General features: G+C 47.6%; 1 protein-coding gene across 1 annotated transcript in view; it reads left to right on the top strand.

Annotated features, from left to right (window-relative positions):
- Positions 1-15,511, top strand: part of LOC106601308 (solute carrier family 24 member 4a) — a 79,180-nt gene that overhangs the window by 50,341 nt on the left and 13,328 nt on the right. The window contains exons 3-6 of the mRNA XM_014193426.3: positions 13,736-13,812; positions 14,529-14,603; positions 14,763-14,847; positions 15,170-15,273. Of these exons, the coding sequence (XP_014048901.1) occupies positions 13,736-13,812; positions 14,529-14,603; positions 14,763-14,847; positions 15,170-15,273 (341 nt within the window). The remainder of the gene's footprint in view (positions 1-13,735; positions 13,813-14,528; positions 14,604-14,762; positions 14,848-15,169; positions 15,274-15,511) is intronic.

Below are 15,511 nucleotides of genomic sequence, written 5' to 3'. Positions count from 1 at the left end.
CCTTGTGCCTTACCAGACTGTTTGTGTTGATCGTTCGTGTTTTGTTATTTTGTACGTTCATTTTGAAGATAATTAAAAATCAAGATGAGCATTCACGTACCTGCTGCGTTTTGGTCCTCCATTTCTACCGACAACAACTGTGACAGAATCACCCACCACCAAAGGACCAAGCAGCAGAGGAAGGAGCAGACGGAGTTCGAGTTGGACTGGCGGGAGAAGTGGACTTGGGAGGAAGTTCTGGACGGGGCCGGACCCTGGCATCAGGCTGGGGATTATCGACGCCCGCAGTGGGAAATTGAGGCAGCCAAGGCAGAGAGGCGGTGGTACGAGGCCAAGTACGCGCTGAAGGAGAAGCACGAGAGGCACCCCCAAGAAAATGTTTTGGGGGGGGGCACACGGGTAGTTTGGCTAGGCGTAAGAAGAGCCGGAAGCCAGCTACTCGTGGTTATATGGAGGAGCGTATGGGGTGGAGAGCGCTATGTTTCGCTGAGGAGCGCACTATCTCACCCATACGCACGCACAGTCCGGTGCGCGTTATTCCAGCCCCTCGCAGGTGCCGTGCTAGAGCGGGCATCCAGCCTGGTAGGAGGATGCCTGCGCAGCGCATCTGGTCGCCGGTACGCCTCCGAGGACCAGGCTACCCAACTCCCGCTCTACGCACGGCTACCATCAGGCCCCTGCACAGCCCAGTCTGCCCTGTACGAGCACCCCGCTCGTACAGGGCTACTAGTTCCATCCAGCCAAGGCGGGTTGTGCAGGAGGTAAGATCTAGACCGGCTGTGCGCCTCCATAGCCCTGGGTTTCCAGCTCCTGTCTCTCGTGCGGACCCGGAAGTGCGTCAACCCAGTCCGACTCGTCCTGTTCCCGCTCCCCGCACTAGCCTGGAGGTGCGTGTACATAATCTGGTAAGCCCAGTACCAGCACCACGCACCAGGCTACAAGTGCGTCAACCCAGCCTCGCCAGTCAACAGTCTTCATCAGATCTGCCCGCCAGTCAACAGTCATCGTCAGAGCTGCCCGCCAGTCAACAGTCATCGTCAGAGCTGCCCGCCAGTCAACAGTCATCGTCAGAGCTGCCCGCCAGTCAACAGTCATTGTCAGAGCTGCCCGCCAGTCAACAGTCATCGTCAGAGCTGCCCGCCAGTCAACAGTCATCGTCAGAGCTGCCCGCCAGTCAACAGTCATCGTCAGAGCTGCCCGCCAGTCAACAGTCGTCAGAGCTGCCCGCCAGTCAACAGTCGCCAGAGAGGTCAGACTGCGCTGAACTGCCGGAGTGGTCAGACTGCGCTGAACTGCCGGAGTGGCCAGACTGCGCTGAACTGCCGGAGTGGCCAGACTGCGCTGAGCTGCCGGAGTGGCCAGACTGCGCTGAACTGCCGGAGTGGCCAGACTGCCCTGAACTGCCGGAGTGGCCAGACTGCGCTGAACTGCCGGAGTGGCCAGACTGCGCTGAACTGCCGGAGTGGCCAGACTGCGCTGAACTGCCGGAGTGGCCAGACTGCGCTGAACTGCCGGAGTGGCCAGACTGCCCTGAACTGCCGGAGTGGCCAGACTGCCCTGAACTGCCGGAGTGGCCAGACTGCCCTGAACTGCCGGAGTGGCCAGACTGCCCTGAACTGCCGGAGTGGCCAGACTGCCCTGAACTGCCGGAGTGGCCAGACTGCCCTGAACTGCCGGAGTGGCCAGACTGCCCTGAACTGCCGGAGTGGCCAGACTGCCCTGAACTGCCGGAGTGGCCCGAGTGGCCAGACTGCCCAGACTGTCCCGAATTGCCAGACTGCCCAGACTGTCCCGAATTGCCAGACTGCCCAGACTCTCCCGAATTGCCAGACTGCCCAGACTCTCCCGAATTGCCAGACTGCCCAGACTGCCCCCCGGCGATGCCAGACTGGCCCGACTGCCCCTCGGCGATGCCAGAGTGGCACGACAGCCTGGAACGGCCGGAACCAGAGCCACCTCCAGAAATAGGTGGGTTGGGGAGGGGGGGTGTAGCACAGTGCCGTCGTTGACGGCAGCCACCCTCCCTTCCCTCCCTTTAGAAAAGGGGACTTTTTGTTGGTGTTGCTTGGGGTTATTTTTTGTTAAGGTGCTTCTGGGGTAGCACCTTTAAGGGGGGGGTACTGTCACGTCCTGGCCAGTATATAAGGTTAATTGTTTTGTAGTTTGGTCAGGGCGTGGCAGGGGGTATTTGTTTTATGTGGTTCGGGGTGGTGTGTTTGTGTAAAGGGTGTTTGATTTAGTATTTCCGGGTTTTGGTTTATGTTTAGTTAATTCTATGGTTAGTCTAGGTTGTGTGTTTCTATGTTTGGTTGATTGGGGTTGGGACTCTCAGTTGAAGGCAGGTGTTGTCTATCTGCCTTTGATTGAGAGTCCCATATATTAGGGTGTGTTTGTATGTGTGATTTGTGGGTGATTGTTCTGTGTTTTGCCTTGTGCCTTACCAGACTGTTTTTGTTGATCGTTCGTGTTTTGTTATTTTGTACGTTCATTTTGAAGATAATTAAAAATCAAGATGAGCATTCACGTACCTGCTGCGTTTTGGTCCTCCATTTCTACCGACAACAACTGTGACACCCACACAGCACACAGGTAGGTACCTCCATAATTAGGGGAGTGGTTTTCAAACTTTTTCAGCGGGGAGGTGACTACCTCATGAAGCTGGTTGAGAGAATGACAAGAGTGTGCAAAGCTGTCATCAAGGCAAAGGGTGGCTACTTTGAAGAATCTAAAGTATAAAATATATTTTGATATGTTTAACACTTTTTTGGTGACTACATGATTCCATGTGTTATTTCATAGTTTTGATGTCTTCACTATTATTCTACAATGTAGAAAATAGTAAGAATAAAGAAAAACCCTTGAATGAGTAGGTGTGTTTGACACATTGCATAAGGATGGGAGACAGGCGCAGGAATATGTAATAGGTTTTTTAAATTCTCTACCCAAAACAAAAGAGCGAGGTGTAACCTGTAAATAATTCATGGGACAGGTCCCGTAATAACAAGTTCACAAAAATACACGTAGTAACAAAAACCGAATAAAACAGAGCGCAGGGACTCACAAGACCAACGGACATAGGACAAGGACAATGGGGAACAGAGGGCACATATATACACATACTAATCAGGGGGAATGGGAATCAGGTGTGCGTAATGAGATAAGACAGTCCGGGTTTGGTGGTGATGATCCAGTTCAGTGACACCTAGAAAGCCGGTGATGTAGACCTCCAGAACTGGTGAACAGAATGAGCAGCAGTACAAACTTTTGACTGCTACTGTATGTTTAGGTTAAAAAACCAAGGCAGATCTTAAAGCATTAGGCTATTATACAAATGCTTCATTTACTAACTACTCTCAATACATTTATCAACCTGAATCTGTTTATTTATACGCTGTAGTTGATATGGGAAATCCAAACGGCTAAACTCTCTCTAGCTTATATAACAATTCTGAACACACTCTATCAAAAAGCAGACTCCAAATAGCATAGGTTGTCAGGTTGAATCACAGTGAGGCTAGCAGACAGTGCTAGTGGTGTGACAGTAAAATGCTGTGTGAGCGCTCTGTGGACTGGAGCAGCGGGCTGCTGATGACGCTACGCTGTACGATAGCTAGCTTCTAGCTCACAGAGATGCTCTCCCCTCCCCTCTCCTTCCCTTCCTCTCTTCTCTTCTCTTCTCTCTCCTTTCCCGGGAGGTGACCTTGAGGCCTGTCCTCTGTTATGGTGGGGGAGAGTGGGGGAAGGTATTGGCTGCCGAGGGCCTGCTGGAAATGTGATCAAGGCTACAGTGTCCCCACCATTTGATATATGCCTCTGGGAGGGAGGCTGCTACTACTGCCACTATGGCTGCAATGGAATCTGATGCTAGAGTATACTACTGTACTGTTGATAATAATGTACATTAGTCAAGAATGAACAATTAATATACTGTAATACATATACTGTAGTGTATTTTCAGTCAGTACAGTATAATATTTTGAATTGCAGCATTTGCTTTGAAGTGTTATCTATGACTTGATAATTACAGATATATTCATTTGCTACTATTTTGAACAACCTAGATTATTTTGAGGACGAGGTCTATCCATTAGCTGTGTATTTGTACATTGTGTGTGTGGTTTGATTGGAGTCCCTTCTGTATCCCTGTTGGGCATCTTGTGTCTAGTGGGCTTCTGTCCAACCCACCAGAGAGAGATGCCAGTTATGGATGATGTGGAGAGGGAGAGAGCGAGAAATAGAGAGAGATGCCAGGTATGGATGATGTGGAGAGAGAGAGATGCCAGGTATGGATGATGTGGAGAGGGAGAGAGATAAAGAGAGAGAGAGAGAGATACAAACTTGTTTGCACTAATACGCACACTTGTCTTATCCTACAAGCACTGACTTTGCTGATAACTTCATCATTAAGGAAAATGTAGTTACTATGTCTTTGAGAGAGAGAGAGAGAGAGAGCGAGAGAGAGAGAGAGAGAATGGTGACAAAGGTAATGATGTCATTGGTTGGAGAGGTTACAGAGAGACACATGGACCTCGCTGGGTCTCTGTGTCTCAGGAGACTGGGGGCCGAAGAGGCCACTGATCCGATCAAGGAACAGATGGGCCGTTTGGGCAACAGAGCCTAACCTAGCACCGCTCCTGAGGGAGATCACCCTGTGGTGTAGCATGGCTCTCACCCACACAGCTCTAGAGGCAGGAGTCAGACTCACCCACACAGATCTACAGGCAGAAGTCAGACTCACCCACACAGATCTACAGGCAGAAGTCAGACTCACCCACACAGATTTACAGGCAGGAGTCAGACTCACCCACACAGATCTACAGGCAGAAGTCAGACTCACCAACACAGCTCTAGAGGCAGGAGTCAGACTCACCTACACAGCTCTTGAGGCAGGAGTCAGACTCGCCCGCACAGAAGTCAGACTCACCCACACAGATTTACAGGCAGAAGTCAGACTCACCCACACAGCTCTAGAGGCAGGAGTCAGACTCACCCACACAGATCTACAGGCAGGAGTCAGACTCACCCACACAGCTCTAGAGGTAGGAGTCAGACTCACCATCACAGCTCTTGAGGCAGAAGTCAGACTCGCCCACACAGCTCTACAGGCAGGAGTCAGACTCACCCACACAGCTCTAGAGGCAGGAGTCAGACTCACCCACACAGCTCTTGAGGCAGGAGTCCGACTCGCCCACACAGATTTACAGGCAGAAGTCAGACTCACCAACACAGATTTACAGGCAGGAGTCAGACTCACCCACACAGCTCTAGAGGCAGGAGTCAGACTCACCCACACAGCTCGAGAGGCAGGAGTCAGACTCACCCATCACAGCTCTAGAGGCAGGAGTCAGACTCACCATCACAGCTCTTGAGGCAGAAGTCAGACTCGCCCACACAGCTCTACAGGCAGGAGTCAGACTCACCCACACAGCTCTAGAGGCAGGAGTCAGACTCCCCCACACAGATCTACAGGCAGGAGTCAGACTCACCCACACAGATTTACAGGCAGAAGTCAGACTCACCCACACAGCTCTAGAGGCAGGAGTTAGACTCACCCACACAGCTCTAGAGGCAGAAGTCAGACTCACCCACACAGCTCTAGAGGAAGGAGTCAGACTCACCCACACAGCTCTAGAGGCAGGAGTCAGACTCACCCACACAGCTCTAGAGGCAGGAGTCAGACTCACCCACACAGCTCTAGAGGCAGGAGTCAGACTCACCCACACAGCTCTAGAGGCAGGAGTCAGACTCACGCACACAGCTCTAGAGGCAGGAGTCAGACTCACCCACACAGCTGTAAAGGCAGGAGTCAGACTCACCCACACAGCTCGAGAGGCAGGAGTCAGACTCACTCACACAGCTCGAGAGGCAGAAGCCAGACTCACCCAGCTAGCTGTAGAGGCAGGAGTCAGACTCACCCAGCTAGCTTTAGAGTCAGGAGTCAGGCTCACCCAGCTAGCTGTAGAGGCAGGACTGAGACTCACCCACACAGCTCTAGAGGCAGGAGTCAGACTCACCCACACAGATCTACAGGCAGGAGTCAGACTCACCCACACAGATTTACAGGCAGAAGTCAGACTCACCAACACAGCTCTAGAGGCAGGAGTTAGACTCACCCACACAGCTCTAGAGGCAGAAGTCAGACTCACCCACACAGCTCTAGAGGCAGGAGGCAGACTCACCCACACAGCTCTAGAGGCAGGAGTCAGACTCACCCACACAGCTCTAGAGGCAGAAGTCAGACTCACCCACACAGCTCTAGAGGCAGGAGTCAGACTCACCCACACAGCTCTAGAGGCAGGAGGCAGACTCACCAACACAGCTCTAGAGGCAGGAGTCAGACTCACCCACACAGCTGTAGAGGCAGGAGTCAGGCTCACCCAGCTAGCTTTAGAGTCAGGAGTCAGGCTCACCCAGCTAGCTGTAGAGGCAGGACTGAGACTCACCCACACAGCTCTAGAGGCAGGAGTCAGACTCACCCACACAGATCTACAGGCAGGAGTCAGACTCACCCAGCTAGCTTTAGAGTCAGGAGTCAGACTCACCCAGCTAGCTTTAGGGGCAGGAGTCAGACTCACCCAGCTAGCTGTAGAGGCAGGGGTAGAGGCAGGAGTCAGACTCACCCACACAGCTCTAGAGGCAGGAGTCAGACTCACTCACCCAGCTAGCTGTAGAGGCAGGAGTCAGACTCACCCAGCTATCTGTAGAGGCAGGAGTCAGACTCACCCAGCTAGCTTTAGAGTCAGGAGTCAGACTAACCCAGCTAGCTTTAGAGTCAGGAGTCAGGCTCACCCAGCTAGCTGTAGAGGCAGGACTGAGACTCACCCACACAGCTCTAGAGGCAGGAGTCAGACTCACCCACACAGCTCTACAGGCAGGAGTCAGACTCACCCACACAGCTCTAGAGGCAGGAGTCAGACTCACCCATACAGCTCGAGAGGCAGGAGTCAGACTCACTCACACAGCTCGAGAGGCAGGAGTCAGACTCACCCAGCTAGCTGTAGAGGCAGGAGTCAGGCTCACCCAGCTAGCTTTAGAGTCAGGAGTCAGGCTGACCCAGCTAGCTGTAGAGGCAGGACTGAGACTCACCCACACAGCTCTAGAGGCAGGAGTCAGACTCACCCACACAGCTGTAAAGGCAGGAGTCAGACTCACCCAGCTAGCTTTAGAGTCAGGAGTCAGACTCACCCAGCTAGCTGTAGAGGCAGGAGTCAGACTCACCCACACAGCTCGAGAGGCAGGAGTCAGACTCACCCACACAGCTGTAGAGGCAGGAGTCAGACTCACCCAGCTAGCTTTAGAGTCAGGAGTCAGACTAACCCAGCTAGCTTTAGGGACAGGAGTCAGACTCACCCAGCTAGCTGTAGAGGCAGGGGTCAGACTCACCCAGCTAGCTGTAGAGGCAGGAGTCAGACTCACCCAGCTAGCTGTAGAGGCAGGAGTCAGACTCACCCAGCTAGCTTTAGAGGCAGGAGTCAGACTCACCCAGCTAGCTTTAGAGGCATGGTTACTAATCACCAAGGCTTCCAGAGGTAGGACTCACATGCTATTCCAGCCTTCTCTGGGGGCAAAGCACTGAGACTCACCTAAACTCTTTGATGCAGGTTAAGACTCAAATTCACCCTGTCAAATCAAATCCAATCAAGCTTTATTGATATAGCACATTTAAGACATTGCTGCAACACAATGCATTTCACAGGAAAATAAGCATGCATAAAAAACAATACAAATAAAAACTTAAATATTTACTACACAACAAACATCAGAGGATAAAAAATGAAAGAATAACAATAAAAACTTAAATACTGAAAAGCACGCTAAGGAATAGCAGAGCTAAAAAGGTGTGTTTTAAGATCCCTTTTAAATATGTCCACAGTTTCAGCCCCCCCTTATGGTGAATGTACACTAGATGCGGGAAATTTCCGCGTGCGGCTTAGGCTGCCCATTGTGACTCGCTTGTGGGTGTGGGCGTGCTGGCAGCATATGGCAGCATGTTCAATTGTGCGTCAAGAATTCAGCATAGCAAGTTTGTATGAAGGTCTGGTTATTAAATGGGTACATAGTTCAATAGTAATATCCTCTTAAACGTTCTGGTGACAAACAAACTTTGCTGCCCTGTTTCCAATTGTCCACATGGCTGGGAGAACCTATTCAAGTAAGTAAATACATTTTGAAAATGTAAAAAAACGATGTCTTATTAGCTAACTAGCTACAGTGCAGGCTAACTCAAATGAGCTGCTATATGAGCTAGCTAGTTGGCTAGCTAGCTATCTAGCCAACTTCACATACTGTATAGATAGCTAGCTAAGTGAATTAAATATCACCATCTACCTAACTTCATATTAGCTAGCTATCTTGGTGTATTTATCACTGTAAAAAACAAACTCCAAACGCATTTGTAGGTAGCTAGCTAACAGCCATGGAGGAGGGTGATAGGATAGCAGCCCCAACTGTCAGTGAGAGAGGAGGCTATTCTGGATAGGGCAGGTACTTTTGTGTAGTTCCTGTCCCTAGAAGTGAGGATGGAGGTAATAGTAACATAATATTCAGTGCGGTGTAATCTGACTATAATGAAGTCTGTTTCTTGAGGTTTTCTGTCCTCAGATAAAGAAAGCTATGAAAGCCTGTCTACATATGAAGAGGTCCCAATGAAGAGCAGTAACCTTCACAGTCCTGGGGACTTAAAGGGGTACACATTTTAGTTTTTGCCTTGCACAGCTGATTCAAATGATCAACTCATCATCAAGCTTCAAGTGGTATTTATGTATTCATTTGTGATGCTATCCTTGATATGATCCTGCTGTTGTCACATGCTACACATGCACATGTGTGCCCATGCATCTATCAATCCAATGTTATCATGATTTGTTATCAGGGATATTATACTTTAGTAATCCACAATGACCTGGTGATGTAAAAGTCTAATAATTACATTGTCTTCCATATTCCTACAGATACCTTGTAACTGGAGATTCCTTCAAAGTGATTGCCTACAGTTAACATGTAGGGCACTGCAAGGTTGGGTGACCAGGGCCATCTGGGACTGCCTCCTGGAGGAATTCAGGTGTGTGAAGGCTACCTGTGTCCTGCATAACTTCATGAGGATGGACACGAGGACCATGAGTGGATCTGCAGCTCGCCGCCATGTGTCAGAGGAGAAGTCTGCTGCTCTGCAGGATGTTTCAAGGATGGGGTCCAACAACGCAGCAAGAGAGGCAATCCGTGTGCTGGAGATCTTCAACTCCTACTTCTTCAAAGAGGGTGCTGTTCCCTGGCAACACCAAAGACTACACTATGCACAACCAAAGGCTATTTTAAGAGCCATTCGCATTGCAAGAGTATTCTTCCATTTACTTAGCTATGTCAACTGCAGTTATTCAATTCCAAGTTTCTCTCCCTTTTATTTCTGCTTCTCAGGTAAGGGTGTGATGTCTGTAAAAAAAAAAAAAAACAGGCTATTTTAAATCACCCGTATTGAAAAAATGTAGAACAATTAGACACCACACCACACCTACACACTCATGTATCAATCTGATTGATTGATTGTGTTGTGCAGTAAGCAGGCTCAGGTGTATAACTATGGCTCCTTCCACCTTAGGCAAGAGGGCCAACGTCGGAGAATAGCAAGACACTTCATTATTTCTATAACTACGCTATATTGTTTGTCCTTGTGTGTCCGTTCATGATTCAGATTCCTGTTGAACACTGTCCCTTTAACTACCTTATTTTCTCAATAAGTCTCTCTCCTTCACTTCATCCCTCTCTCCTCTTCTCTCTAAATCCTCTAGGTTATATCAGCTGTGTCGGTGAACCCCTCCCACATCTGAACTGGCTACATAGAGGTCACAGCATGATCAGAGGTGAGAGGTCACTTGGTCAGGTCAACAGGAAGTATTATTAAAGATATGCTTTACATTGAAATAGAGATGCAGTAGTCCCAGAGTTAATGATCCAAGGTCAGTTTTGCATTTCACCTCCTGATTATTATGATGACTAACAATGTTAGAATAAAACATTAAAACACAAGGCATAAACATGCTATATCTCTCTCCCTCTGTCTCTTGTCTGCGGATATGTTTTGATGTAACAGAGGATGCCAACCCCCAGTTCCATCGTTGCCACCTCACCCGCTTTTAAGATAACCTTCAGGCCGACTAGAGACACTATTATGTAATTGTGATGAACTGAGAGAATATTTGGGTTGCACTGTGATTCATTAATCATATGCTGCCTTCCCTGCTCCTATGTTCTTACCTCTTTCCCTTTCTGTCTTTTACACCTCTCTCGCCACCTCCTCTTTCTTCCTCTGTTTTTATAATGCACAACAGATGTGCATTGAAGTACAGATTGAACTTGTATTTATAATATTACAATTATAGTATTTATAATGCTTGTATTTTATAACACTTGGATAATGAACTGCTTTCAATAAAGTGTTTCACATTCTCTACTGGATGAAATGAAGTCTCTCATTTGATGAAATACTACACCTATCCTGTGTTTATCAGATCAATGCAGATGAAGGGCATTAGATGTTGAGATGAACCAGTTTTACAGTATTTACATGATGCATGGGAAGTGTAGTGTACTGTTTTTAAAAATTATATTTCTGTATATATGAATTACAAATCAGACTTTAACTAGTTAAATCCTGTTTCTAGTCTATTAGTTACAATGTTTAACCATTGATGTCCCAGGACCAAGATTAGTAAACACTGTTGAAGTGTATAATTGTAATACATAAACTCAGCAAATAAAGAAACGTCCCTTTTTCAGGACCCTGTCTTTCAAAGATAATTCGTAAAAATCCAAATAACTTCACAGATCTTCATTGTAAAGGGTTTAAACACTGTTTCCCATGCTTGTTCAATGAACCATAAACAATTAATGAACATGCACCTGTGGAACGGTTGTTAAGACACTAACAGCTTACAGACAGTAGGCAATTAAGGTCACAGTTATGAAATCGTAGGACACTAAAGAGGCCTTTCTACTGACTCTGAAAAACACCAAAAGAAAGATGCCCAGGATCCCTGCTCATCTGCGTGAACGTGCCTTAGGCATGCTGCAAGGAGGCATGAGGACTGCAGATGTGGCCAGGGCAATAAATTGCAATGTCTGTACTGTGAGATGCCTAATACAGCGCTACAGGGAGACAGGACGGACAGCTGATCGTCCTCGCAGTGGCAGACCACGTGTAACAACACCTGCACAGGATCAGTACATCAGAACATCACACCTGCGGGACAGGTACAGGATGGCAACAACAACTGCCCGAGTTACACCAGGAACGCACAATCCCTCCATCAGTGCTCAGACTGATCACAATAGGCTGAGAGAGGCTGAACTGAGGGCTTGTAGGCCATGTAAGGTCCTCACCAGACATCACCGGCAACAACGTCGCCTATGGGCACAAACCCACCATTGCTGGACCAGACAGGATAGGCAAAAAGTGCTCTTCACTGACGTGTCGCGGTTTTGTCTCACCAGGGGTGATGGTTGGATTCGCATTTATCGTCGAAGCAATGAGCGTTACACCGAGGCCTGTACTCTGAAGCAGGATCCATTTGGAGGTGGAGGGTCCATCATGATCTGGGGCGGTGTGTCACAGCATCATCAGACTGAGCTGGTTGTCATTGCAGGCAATCTCAACGCTGTACGTTACAGGGAAGACGTCCTCCTCCCTCATGTGGTACCCTTCCTGCAGGCTCATCCTGACAATACCCTTCAGCATGACAATGCCACCAGCCATACTGCTCGTTCTGTGCGTGATTTCCTGCAAGACAGGAATGTCAGTGTTCTGCCATGGCCAACAAAATCCCATTGAGCACGTCTGGGACCTGTTGGATCGGAGGGTGAGGGCTAGAGCCATTCCCCCCAGAAATGTCAGAGAACTTGCCGGTGCCTTGGTGGAAGAGTGGGGTAACATCTCACAGCAAGAACTGGCAAATCTGGTGTAGTCCATGAGGAGGAGATGCACTGCAATACTTAATGCAGCTGGTGGCCACACCAGATACTGACTGTTACTTTTGACCCCCCCTTTGTTCAGGGACACATGATTCCATTTCTGTTAGTCACATGTCTGTGGAACATGTTTAGTTTATGTCTCAGTTGCTGAATCTTGTTATTAACATACAAATATTTACACATGTTAAGTTTGCTGAAAATAAATGCAGTTGATAGTGAGAGGACGTTTCTTTTTTTTGCTGAGTTTATGTGCAGACACAGCATCATACAAAGACTGGAATGTGATACTCCTGGTGTTCGATATGACTGAAAAATAATCTCAAAGACAGTCATACCTGAACTGTACTTTTATTTGCCAAGGTAGAGTACATGATCAGTGAATATATTAAATGTACAGGCTACAATGTGGGGATCTCAAGCATGGTAATAACTACATGTATATACGACTTGCATCCTTGGCACAAAGTTATATTATATTCTACTCAATCCATAGGCATTAATGTCATTCAAACTGTTGTGAAGTTGATATAACTGTCTATGATAGCTGAGGTTCATAGCTAGGTTCTGAACTAATATGTATACTAAACGTTTGGGTCCATACACAGATCGGCTAGATAGCTAGCTACACATCCATAGGCATACAGGTACTTTTATCCTCCACTGCACAATAAGCAAGAACATAGCTAGCTACGTTATTTCATCTATCTGCATGGCAAATATCAGCAAGGCAAGCTTACAAAATTGTACATTCAATTTGCAGTAAACGCTTTAGCTATCTAGATTCTTTACATCCACTGTTTCACAAGACGACAGCCTGGTTTGCTGGTTGTTTCAGGAGTCCCTAAAACATTAAACAACCAGAATTACAATTTCATACTCATGTCACAACACCCATAAAGCTAGTCAGCTAGCTTGCTAAATCGCAATTTTCATAAAACGGCATCATGTGCTAGTGTATCATGCCCGTAGGTTCTCTGGCAGGCTATTCTAGAGGATGGGGGCATAGTAACTAAAAGCTCTCTCTCCATGCCACTTGGTCCTAGGCTTTGGGATAGTTACAAGGCCAGTGCCAGAGGACCTGAGGGGCCTACTGGGTACGTAACTAAAAAGCATGTCTGACATGTATTGGGGTGCATAAACATGGATTGATTAAAAAACCAATAAAATAATCTTAAAATGTATTCTAAAACTCACAGGCAAGCTAGTGCAGACGCTTAAAACCGGTGTAATGTGTTCTCTCCGTCTGTTCTTAGTCAATACCCGTGCTGCAGCATTCTGTATGTTTTGCAGTTGACCAATGGCTTTCTTGGGTAGACCAGACAGGAGAGCATTACAGTAGTCAAGCCTGCTTGTAATACAAGCATTGATGAGTCTCTCTGTATCAGCCTGAGAGAGAAATGGCCGCACATTGGCAATGTTCCTCAGGTGGTAAAAAAGCTATTTTGGTCACATTCCTAATGTGTGATTCGAAGAGGCAGGACTTTCAGACTGTTCTCGCTCTTTGAGGCAGGACATTGAGTGTGATCAAAGCACAAATATCTTTGGATAACTCTATAAAGTGTCAAAATGCCTGATTCAGAACTGCTGCAGACAAAATAGCCCTCAAGAATTGTACATTAAGTTGATTGCTTGTCGTTGCTGTTTTTCAGATCCATTTTATGCCCAAGTTATTTATTCAGTATTGATTTATTGTTTCGCTATTTGTGGTGTTGTAAAACCAACCCATGACTTAGGAGATTTGTTTTGTTTTGTTTTCTTTGTTTTCTTTCAGCCATCAATGAGTTCCCAGAGGATGTCTTCACCACCTACCAGCGCACCAGAGGAGCTGTCCTGCTGCACATATTTGCGGTAGGAGATTGATGTGTGTGTGTGTGTGTGTTTAACACCATGTGGTTCAGTAAATCAGGCGTGTGTTGTTGACTGTGTATGTGTGTGTATGTGCATATATGCGTGCATGTTTCTAGCTTACATGTGTGTCCATCCGTGCACACATATCTTTCCAAAAAGATGACCCTGCTGTGATGTACTGGTCCGTAGGCACTACTAGACAGTAAGTTATCCTCAGCCCTGACGTCTTCATCCGGGGAAAAGTGGTGCGGCTCTGTGATAGACCTTTTTTTTTAATACTCTGTGTCATTGTTTGTGACTTGTTATCTTCCTATCCGGTGATGTCCTGGGCTGTGCTGTGAACAACACGGGTTGGTTTGTACCCAGCCCCAGCCCCCTCTGGGCAGAGCCTGTCATCGCTGCCTTACACAACAAAAGGCACATCAAACATGCAGCCTCAGTTGACTCTCCTTTTTCTTTGGGGGGGAAAGACAACTTTCTACTTTCTGAGGGTAGGATAGAGAATAGCAGGATGTGTGTACAGTGAGGCTGATTTAATTGCGTCTATTCTAACTCAGTGTTGTTGCGTAGTAGGGTGTTCACTGTGCACAGCACAATTTCCTCTTTAATCCTCTCTACTCTTCTCTCTCTCTCGTCTCTCTTTTTTCTTGTTCTACCTCTCTATCTCTCTCACTTTTCTACCCCCCTATCTCTCTCTCTCTCTCTCGCTCCCTCAGGCCCTCTACATGTTTCTGGCCTTGGCCATCGTCTGTGATGACTACTTTGTGATGTCATTGGAGAAGATATGTGAGGTGGGTGAATTGAGCTCCCAATAGCAATCTCCTCTAGGCCATCAACCTCCTTCCTCTCCCTACGTTATTGACGTGTTGATGTGATGTGTTTGTGTGTCGATATTTGATGCACGAGGCTTCAGTGTGAGACTTTGCTTCCTCCCTCGGTGTGTTTGTCAGAAACTGGACCTGAGTGAAGATGTGGCAGGAGCTACTTTCATGGCTGCTGGCAGCTCAGCACCAGAGCTGTTCGCTTCAATTATAGGTGAGATGGGCTCATACTCTCCCACACTAGCACACTTACAGTATATACTGTACAAGTGCAAACATGCTCACCTACAAGTAGGTGAAATACATTCAGTAGTATGTAGACTGTATGTTCAATGCACTATGTCGGTATATAGGTTTCCGATCAATGTTGTTAAGAGGTGATCATATTTGGAGATAACTGCCTCTCTCTTTACCACTCTCTTAATCTCTCCTTCTCTCTGTCTTTCCCTCTCTTTCTCTCTCTCTCTGTCTGTCTCACGCTCTCCTCCCTTTCTCTCTCGCTCTCTCTCCTCCCCCTCTCTCCTTCTGTCCTGAAGGTGTGTTCATCACTCATGGAGACGTGGGTGTTGGAACCATAGTGGGTTCAGCGGTGTTCAACATTCTATGCATCATCGGTGTGTGCGGAATCTTCGCTGGACAGGTGTGTGTGTGTGTGTGTGTGTGTGTGTGTGTGTGTGTGTGTGTGTGTGTGTGTGTGTGTGTGTGTGTGTGTGTGTGTGTGTGTGTGTGTGTGTGTGTGTGTGTGTGTGTGTGTGTGTGTGTGTGTGTGTGCATGCGCATGCGTGACCCCCATGTGCCTCAGTCTGTATTGTTGCACACTGCCAGAAGGGGACCATTGTGTCAATCACAAATTATTTGGGGCTATTTTATGCCCGAAA

Source organism: Salmo salar, chromosome 01, assembly GCF_965601325.2.
Source record: "Salmo salar chromosome 01, fSalSal1, whole genome shotgun sequence".
Taxonomy (NCBI): Eukaryota; Metazoa; Chordata; class Actinopteri; order Salmoniformes; family Salmonidae; genus Salmo; species Salmo salar.
Note: the sequence above shows the minus strand (reverse complement) of the source record. Positions and strands in the feature narration are given on the sequence as shown.